At 37.0% G+C, this 10,186-nt stretch overlaps 2 protein-coding genes across 2 annotated transcripts in view; one reads left to right on the forward strand and one right to left on the reverse strand.

The window, feature by feature from the left end:
* On the reverse strand, positions 384-8,604 carry LOC104735654 (trafficking protein particle complex subunit 8-like). The gene is given in 29 exon segments (XM_019235119.1): positions 384-1,124; positions 1,205-1,317; positions 1,443-1,613; positions 1,713-1,946; positions 2,049-2,207; positions 2,300-2,458; positions 2,635-2,745; positions 2,823-3,008; positions 3,454-3,529; positions 3,624-3,678; positions 3,776-3,793; positions 3,796-3,885; positions 4,310-4,451; positions 4,678-4,785; positions 4,911-5,034; positions 5,124-5,221; positions 5,303-5,431; positions 5,499-5,618; positions 5,787-5,873; positions 6,081-6,231; positions 6,316-6,410; positions 6,510-6,590; positions 6,710-6,769; positions 6,875-6,995; positions 7,097-7,250; positions 7,377-7,481; positions 7,622-7,721; positions 7,947-8,041; positions 8,144-8,604. Coding segments are annotated over 29 exon segments (3,816 nt in total). The 5' UTR covers positions 8,307-8,604; the 3' UTR covers positions 384-613.
* The window catches only part of LOC104735655 (acetolactate synthase small subunit 1, chloroplastic), a 4,252-nt gene continuing 3,862 nt past the window's right edge, over positions 9,797-10,186 (forward strand). The window contains exon 1 of the mRNA XM_010455485.2: positions 9,797-10,135. Within this exon, the coding sequence (XP_010453787.1) occupies positions 9,912-10,135 (224 nt within the window). The 5' untranslated portion in view covers positions 9,797-9,911. The remainder of the gene's footprint in view (positions 10,136-10,186) is intronic.

A 10,186-nucleotide genomic window follows, 5' to 3' on the forward strand; every position in this document is an offset into this window, starting at 1 on the left:
CAATATAAAATATAAATTATAAAAAAATTATATGCTCGCGGTATATCGCGGGTTACAATCTAGTATATATTTATTATCACTAATAATAATAATTCAGCGTCCAACACAATTTTTATTTTTATTTTGTTAAACATCCGACTTTGTTTAAATTCACGATAATTAGTGAACCCTTAAATAATAATTCGGCACCCACCAATATCATTTTATCCTCCATCAAATCCAGTTTTCTTATGCATTTTTAATTTCTCAATTTTTAATCTTTTATAAATCACATATTCCATAAACGAAATAAATGAACTCAGCTCAGTAAATAAAATTTATAAAACTTAAATAGGCCAGGATAGTCTCTGACTCTCTGTAGCCTTTTTATTCCACAAAAGATAAAATCTTTTTTTTTGTTTTTCCTTTCAGCATCAAATAAAATTCATCTTTTTCCTACAAAAACAATTTCTTGACAACAAACTTACTACAATCAAAATTTGAAAATTCAGACGTATACATAAACCATCAAAATGAATACACAAGAGGACAATGGCACATCATAAATTCATAATAGAATATTCTCATGCTTAAATATTGGACACATCCAACCATTAGGGAGATCTAGAAAAGCTCACTCAGACTGAAGCACAGTAAGGTAATAAGGATATCCTTGGCATATCCCTGATGATGCACTTCCATGCTCAGAAAGTTCCCAATTAAGTTTATATGAAGAGAGATCGTAGATACCTGGAGAGAAAACTGATATCTGCAGCGGGATCTCGGTTGTGGATAATGGCTGGCTTTGGACCTTTGTGGAACTTAAACCTGACCATATGAAAGGAGGTGAGCTTTCCATGGAAGATGGCGGTTTGCCCAGACGGCTTCCCATGACATCTGAAGTTAGTTTCATTTCCTCTGTTACGGCTTGCACGTAGCGCCACCCGGATTGGTTTCCAGAGGAAGGAGTTGGTACTGCTGCGTCTGGTAGACAATCAATGGTGTTGATGGTCACAGATGATAATCCATTAGATGTGTTTCTGATTACCATTTTTAGTTTTATTTCACACAAGGAGGTGGAAAAGTCGTGGTGTATGCTTCGGGGACCGTCTAGTGACCACGACAGCGGGCTCGAGCTTCTGATACTGTTATTGAACAACAAGGGGATTATAAGTGGCAAATATGTTTGAAAACTTAAGAAAGACACTTTTGCAGATACTCTTACCTATTGTGACATGAATGGTGAGACATAATCTTTGGTAAATCAGAAACTGCTGACGGATGGCTGCTTTTTTCCAGGCGAGAGATTAGAATGAAGTCCACAGTATTTGGACTTGCCTGTTTCATCATACAAATTTAAGTTTCCAGTGAAGTGATACTGTGTTTAAGAGAGTAATATATACTTTCAAAAACAATCTCTAGCGCATGAGATTTATGTCCCTGAAAGAGGATTTTCGCTTAACCTGAGCTGAGGGTCCCTGACATGTCCTTTCACTTTCATGGAAGCTTGCTATAGGTGAGTTAACGATATCGAAAAGCTTTTCATCATCGTCCTGAGTAAACAATTTTACGTCAGTTTGGCTGGGAGGAACGGACATGTTTTTTTCGTCTTCAGTCCCGGATTTTCTGCAATCCTGAAATTATGAACAACATTCTATTTTCAGACTTGAAAAAAGAGAAAGATCAACTAGCTACTAGAAATGCATTAAATGAAATTTATAGGTTCCAACGACCTTTATCATAAAGAAACATGATAAAGCTTGCCCAGCGAGTAGAGACTTGGAAGGTAAGATTGTATCAACAGGCTGAAGCAATGAGATGCCCCACCGGCACCCAACTATTGACAACTGGTGAATTTGGAAGCAATCTGAATTCGCACGGTTCACGATGTCCATACGCACAAGAAATTCTTGCAATCTTGATGGAGAGGGGGTGATTTCAAACGAGGTCTGTAGAGACGGTAAAACCTAGACAAAAATGTACGATATAGAAATGATTAGACTTGTTAGCCAATGCAGATCTGCCCATACCATAGTCAAATTCTTAAAAATGCGGCCTACAAAATTCACCTGCAAATTATAATGCATCCTTAGGGTGCGGTATTTCATGATGCTTGATACATTTTCCATCTCATAGTATATTGTAAAATACAAATATATCGTTCCTGGGGTGGCAGCTCGAAGCCAAAGAGGCCACCTTAAAGATCCGTCTCCTTGCAGTGATACATCCTGAATGAGATCACCATTCAAAACAATGTTAGTTAGAATAACCTCACATGCACATTCGCCTTTGTGGCTTGAAGAGAAGGTTTGCCACAGACCTTTGGAAATGCAAATACACTACTTGTTCTATTTGTTTCAGGCTGAAGAATATTTTGTTCATCGCCCTTCTTTAAGCAATCTGGAAATTTGGTTGTCAGCTCTTCTTTATAGTTTCCAGGACTTACAAATCTTGGATGGCTAATTTTCATTTTAAGATTCTGCAAGGACATACAGACTTTGTTAGCACATGAATAAGCCAGTGGATATTTAGCGCATCACATTATCTAATCATTAAGCAAGAATAATAAATAGATAAACCAGACAACAAACCAAATTCATAGACAACAGCCACACAATTGCAGAACAAAACGGTTGATCAGTAAAAGAAAACTACCTTAATTGGGGATTCTGACTTATTTCTCAACTCTAAAACAAGATAACGTAGATCTCCAGCATACAATTTCTCAGGCAGATGATCAATTGAACCCTCAAGCCTGGGTAGACTCTGCACATTCAAAATTTCTAAACTTAAGAGGTCGCAACAAATCATAAAAATTTAAACTTTAGAGGAAAAATTTGTACCTTGATGACTAAAAATTTCAAGGCATCAGTGGGTGTAAGTTTGTTTTTCCTTCTTCCTTTGGCAGTTTTTGCCTTTACAGGCACAGATTGGAAGTAATGCACACCTACGATGGAGCCAGACAACTCCCACCTAACACCGACAATTTTGAGGATACCTTCTTCCCCAGGGGTAACAGTGAGTCTCACCTACAAGAAAAAATCAAAACCATAAGTAAGGCGTAACAAGCTACATAAATCCTCAGAACTTCGCCAAGGAGATACAGTGAGCAAAAGGAAGATATAATAATCAAAATTTACAAAAGATCAAGGAAATTCAACATTGTGTCTTCAATTAAGGTTAGTAGCAATGAGGCCATAGTCTCAAATTTTCAATAACTTGGCAATAATAGAGTACGACTTGTTAAATAGTTTCTTAGCACATTTGACCAAGCAATTATTTCATAATTTTCTTCTGAAATGAAAACACATGCAATTCAAAATTTTGATAAAGTAGAGTAAAGACCAACTACAAGTGAAACACCAAGACTTTAAAGAACATTGTTCTCTATATACACAAGATGGAAAAATTCAGGTAGAGGAAAATTTAAAATATTAAAATATATAATCCAAGTATCTAATTTAGCAGACTGACCAATTTTTTTTCGCCTCCACCTAATGTGAAATCCACTTCAGACAAAGTGAAAGAAGAAACACCAGAGGTTGTAACCCTGTGATATTGTTGACATAGATGGCACAGCTTATCATTCAAATATAAGTAAAAACAAATTGACAGAAACCAGACTTCGGAGATTAGCTGCTTACTGATTATGTCCTGTGGAACTCTCAGGACCCAAGCTTGAGCTACTTGGCTCATTATCTACTTTACAAAGTCCAAATGTGGAGATAAGTTTCGCATATACAAAATGAAGGATGTATAAAATTATAGTGAACATCAAATAACAGAAACAGCATACCTAATTTTAGGTCATCAGATTTGCGGAAAGTTCACAGATGAGAGACACGCTTGTTATGGAAGTAGAAATTAGCAATGGATTCCTAAACTCCAGATCCACTTTCACTGACTCTGAAAACAATGAAAAACAAGCAAGTAAGAATCCACAAATACAAAAAAGTTCAGACATGCTACACCAGAATATCAGGTCCAAAAGAAATTTTCCCTTCCTTTCAAGTGATAACATTTACAGATACTATGATGTCACAAATAAAGAAACATGACCGTAGCTATTCGTGCATAAGTACCAAAGCTAGTCGTTTCAAAGATGTTCATTTCAAATAGTCAAATCAAGACCGTAGATTAAATTGAAATATCCTGCTGCTGGCACCATAAGGCAAAACAGATTTTGGACATAGCTGTACTTATTTTAGATCGACGAGATTGCCTTATTTTTGCCTTCAGATTTCAATACAAGTTATATGCAGGAAAATTGTAAAGAATATTGTGTGTGATTGAGGTAAACAGCAAATGCAGCTAACAACAACCTTCATACCTCCAGCGACACAAACATTTGATTCTTTGTATTTCTTTGGCAGAAGCTTTGACTGTAACTCCAGCCAGTTTGACTTGCCAGAATTTAATGATGGAATGATATCATCCTCCAGTGATTGCCAGATGCTCTCTTCTACAAGAGCCTGACCACAAGACATGTGAATTATAGTGGTACTCAGAAGATGCACACTCGCCATTAATGAAAAGAAAACAACTGAATGATGCATAAAGATTATTTATTTGCAAGTAATCCAAAAATCTTAACCAATCTGATGCGAATTAAGTTGTTCATAATGGAGTATAAATCCTAGGAAGACTATGGTGTGTAGCAATATGTACATACTTCCAAAGAGTGAATACGAAACTTACAGAAGCTTGAGATGCATATGTGCGATGGTCTTCAAATATAACTTGAAGAGACGACATGTTAATAACTGGAAGTTGAAGTCCCACCACCTCATGCTTCATTCCAGTTTTCTTTAAAATGACAGAAAAGTGAAAATAAAAACAGTGTTCTATAAACAAAGAAACTATTGTAAGCGCTATCTTTCTTTCTTAGAAGCTTCATAGAGCATATTAGACCTAAAGTACAGGCTAGGCACCTTAACAATGTTGAAAAAGTCCCTGAGAAAAATCTCTTGGGTTGCCTTAGATTGGTAGCCACAGTCCAGTACTTTGAGCATGTTTCTAACTGCAACATCATGCATCCCAACAATTGCATACCATCTGAACAAATAATTTCATAGCAAGTTTCAGACCATAATTTCTAAACGTCACATCTCACAAGACCTACATTTACCACATTTAAAACTTACTGTCCAATATGAAAATATACATGGTCTTTAATATGGCTCCATGTAGTTGATTTATAAACAGAGATTGCACTTCTGTATGTACGAATTGCATGGTTAACCTGGAAAAGGCACACAATGTGTGTTCTTTAGAATGCAAATCATGTACGAAGCTTGAGCTCTTTCAGCAAAGTGACATGTACCTGATCACAACTTTTATAGTGGTCTCCTGAGAGAACCAGATGAAATCCATACTTGTGTAGCATCGCTGGCTTAGTTAACACGAAACAGTAGGAAACTTGCTCCAACATGACTGCAGCGTGCAAGGGTTCCTGCAAAATAAGTAAAAGTTAGCAATTGTACAATATGTATATGGCCTGAAGGCATAAAAAGAAGCACCTCTCCACATATGCGGAAGTAAACAGAAGCAGCTTCTTTGTGCTGATCTCTAGCCTTTAGCATCTCTGCCCACCAGAGCCCACATCTCGTAGCATTTTGGAAGCCAGACTTCCCAAGTTTCTGCACGAAGTTTTTAAAGCATGTTTAAGACAACCGCGTCACTTACTTATATTAGACCATTAGTATTTTTGTTTTATGTTTTGCTTATAATAAACACCAATTTAAGTAACTGATAGTCATTCACTAAAAGAACTGTTACAGATCAAAGTGTGAGTTATAAAGACATACCATATAAGTGCTGAATGCATTTTCCATGCAGTACTCAGCTTCCTTTTTTGACTGGTCTGAGATGAAATATGCAAGTCCCATCATTTCCTTCCAAACATCCATGAAAAGATGAGTAGTCCGCGCAAATTTTAGCAAAACAAAACAATGGCCAATCAATGATGAACTATTGAAGCAACCACAGGACATAAAGTGAAAAACAATGGCGAACCTAAACTGCATGTAAGTTTCTAAAGACATGACGAACTGCCACAGGAACACGTTTACATAAACATTATTACAGAAATGTGAAGCTACCTGAACACCAGCATAGTGCTTCCAAGCTTTATCAAGCTTGTAATCTGTAGATATTAACCGATAGCTTGACAACGCAAGTTCATAATCATGCAACATGAAGGCGTAGTCACCCAAAATTCTAATTTGAGATTCAGTGGAGCTAAAGGTATACCTTCAAAAGTGGAAGCAAGATCGTTAGAGCTTAGAATTATGTTTATGTAATCATAAAAGGAGAAAGGACTTCAAGAACGCATACATTGAACCTTTGGTCGCATCCGGACCATCGTCTTTTCCTTTTCTCCACCATAAGTTTTTTATCTGGTTTCTTAGACCTTTTCTTGTTGCAGAAATCTGGAGACACAACAAAATGCAAACTAAACGACAAGGAAAGAGAACAACAGAAGCCTAAGTAAAGCAAACAAATAACTTGTTAGAATATCTAAAGCTAACCTGTTGATTAAGTTCTCGAACTTTCTGCTCCATGTAAGGAATTATATGCCTGGAAGCAAACTCTTGCATCAGATCTTTGATCTGCTCCAAATATGCCAGGAAAAGTAAAACCATAGGTTAAAACATTCCAAAACTGTTGAAAGATGTGAAACTAATCAGCAAGAAAATGAACTAGCAGCCGGGAGTTTTTTAAAAAATACCTCCACAATATCGTCACCAGTGAGAGCACATCCAAGTTTGTCGGCCGAAACACTTGATTTCTTTCAGAAGAATTGGTAATCAAAATAATGACTTACAAAATTGAAATGGATTGATGAATGAGCCTTGAAAAATACGCTGTATAAAAGTTCTGATGAGTGACTTACAAATGAAGCCCAAGGGTTAGACTGATGTTCCACGTTCCCCTCTTTAGATGAATTAGTGCAAAGTAAGTTGCATTCATTATTCCCAAATTGACTTCTCATCTCAGACAGAACTTTAGACGTTCTACAGAAGAATTAGCATCCAGTCAACTACAACATTACATTTGACACCTACAAAATTATGACGAAAATCTAATCATACACGAGGGGATAAGGAACAGATACCTCTCTGTTGTTGCATCTTGATTGTCATGCACCAACAAGTAATGCTTCAAAATATTTGGGTCCATAGCACCATCATTAGGTAATCTATTGGAGTTGAAAAGATGTACAAATTTATGTATAGGTTCTTCGTCTTTTGATGAAACAACCAAGAGACCTGAAAGCACATTTCAAATTGTTTGGTAGTCAACAGAAAACTCTATGAGACATAATAGATCGGCAAACCTAGTTTAAAGAGAGAAGACAACAACAATGATTTTCTAAAACCCATTTAATGTCTTACAAGCCACAGGATGATCAAAAGCTTCGTGGTCTGAAAAAGACAATGTACGTATAAGTTCTTTATTGTAATACTGAAACCATGTGGGTGCGATTTCAGACTCTGGATCTGCAGGGAGAAAAGCATTAGAAAAGCAACAAGTTAGAGAATTCGACTTCTGGATTACTAAAAAGAACTAGCGCATGAAGGTAAGAATAAGCAAAGCCATCGTATGATCATAAAAGCACACTTGATGAGTAGAGACTTACTAGAGAGTATATCAGTAATTTGAGGAGGGTCAGATTTTAAATCCTGAAAATCCTTCTCCCCAGCTAGAGTAATAACCTGTTCTAGCCGTTGCTTTGCAACCTAACCATAAGTAAACATAATCAAAATTGAGCTCAACAACACGACAGATACAAAGTGGAGAGATACTACAAAAACGAGCATACGCCTAACCCAAACCTCATCTTCTTTCACGTTGCGTTCTTGGTAAAGATAGGTAATGATTTCAATATATATTCTCAGTTTAAAAAGCTGAACCCACATTGTTGCTGAGTAAAGAACTAGTTACCAAGTCAAGTTTTTACATACCTCTACGTTTGGTTGTCTGATATCAGAGGCATAAAACAATCTCAGTGTGAACTTCTTTAGCCTATAAAGCTGATCGCTTGATGTCCGAACAGGCACTGCACCACAAAAGATTTCACAATTAGAATCGTACGGGTTGGGGGAGTTGTAAAACGCAGAACACAGAATCACCAATTTGGCAATCAAATCAGGAAATTCACCATCGATGTTACTAAAGTTGCAGAATGGCTTAAGCGTTTCGACAAAGGATAGGCCATTCTTGAGGAACGTCTCTTCAACAAGGGGCGTACATAGAACCATGACCACTGGACTAACTTCGTCCAAGAGCATTTTCCCAAGCGAAGAGTTCACCGGCTCCACCATTCTTCCGTTCCCCTAACACTCTCAAAATTCCTCAAATCTCTTCACTGTTTTTCTCAAAATCAATACCTAGATCCCCCTCCTTTAAAGACAATCAGAGCTACGACGCCGTCGTCCGGGCTTTATCTGGATGGGATTTGACGATCTCCTCGGTAAACGGTGGAATGTGTAGAACGAAGAAAGCGACGAGTAGGGTGAATTCACCGGAGAATTGGAGGGGATGATCGTTATCGGGATCGAGATCGACGCAGAGGGCAGAGAGAGCTGTAGGTAGATTGAAGCGACATGGACGACATTAGGAAAAAAAAATATAAACCCAATTTCATCTATTCATTTTATGTAGTTGGTCCTTTTATGTATGTCAAAATTGCAATCGTGCCCATATATTTTTAGACGTAGGAAAAAAGTGGGCTTCTTCGAAGATGATGGACATTACCCAAGGAGAAAGAAATATAAACTGTTTAATCCATAAAATTGTTCAGTGATCGAAATGCAAACCTAAAAGGAGTCAGAATCACCATATAACTTTTGAGACCTTTTAGGTCTTAAAAAAGAGTACTTGAAGCAATCATGGTAACATCAGATCCACATCTTGGAGAAACAAATAGTTGATGGAAGAAGCAAAGGTTGCATATTATGCATTGGCAGTTTGGCACTAACCAAATCTATAAAATAGAGATTAAACTCTAAAAATAACACACATAAACTCTGATGGAATTAGCCGAGAAAAGCAACTTCATCTCGTTTGATTTCGGAGTCACGTGTAAATTAGTTTTCTACTTAGCATGCGATCATAATACAGCTTCTTCTTCTTCTTCTTAAAAATTGTTAGTGGTACGAGAGCGTATATTGTTGAGTATCTTGGGATACCATGCCTTTGATGCCAAAAGCAACAGTTAAATCCAGATCTATGGAATACATTTTGTACCATTTATTGTTGCTTGAATTGAACAACCATACGCACAAGCGGTTGTCGAGGTTGCACATGACCATATCGCGTTATGATTGGAGGAATTGATGACAAAGGGAGCTTTAAACTCCAAAAAAAAAAAAACACGAATAAGTTGTGCCAAACAATTGCTTCTGTTGTGTTGGATATAGTATGAGTTTTATCACTTTATGATTCATGTATGTGATGATGCCATGATGGCATAAGTAGGTGTAAAAGACACATCTTGTTGCTGCCAAAAAATAATTAATCCTTTTTTTTTAATATATTAATTGTTATTCAAAAGACCAAATTTCCAATATTGGAATTGTGTAACCAATGATTTTTTCTGTAAAACAAAGACTAGAATAACACAAAACGTTTCGTAGCATTAACAACAAAAGACTTGCCAAATGAAATGAGATATTTTAGCAAAGAAATAATTAAGATTAACAAAGACTAGACGACAAAAAAAAAAAAAAACAATGACTAGAAAATTTACTAAATAGATTAAAAAATAAAACGTTTAAATATTGTTTTGTCCTACAACAAGAAGATCTTCCCCACTCGCAGCCAACCAAAGGTGCTTTTTTTTTTTAACACCCAAAGTTCCACACTCTTTCTTTCTCTCTTCATTCTCCCTGTTTTCCGCCTCCCAGCACTCTTACTCTCCCCCAGCGATGGCGGCGGCGGCGACGGCTACGGCTGCTTCATTGTACGCATCTCCTGTTCACTTCCAGAGCCAGAACAAAGGTTATGGCTTTCAGCCAAAATCCCCCAACTCAGTCAAAGTAACTCAGATCATCGATGGGAGAAAGATGAGGAATGCCACTGTTCTATCCTCTGCTTCCACCGATAAAGCCATCACCACTGCTCAGTCTGTAGCTCCGAGAGCTTGTGATAGGTTCGTTTCAGTCAGAAGTGACAAAAATCTTTTTTTTTTTTTTTTTTTTTT

This window comes from Camelina sativa, chromosome 13 (genome assembly GCF_000633955.1).
Source record: "Camelina sativa cultivar DH55 chromosome 13, Cs, whole genome shotgun sequence".
Lineage (NCBI taxonomy): Eukaryota > Viridiplantae > Streptophyta > Magnoliopsida > Brassicales > Brassicaceae > Camelina > Camelina sativa.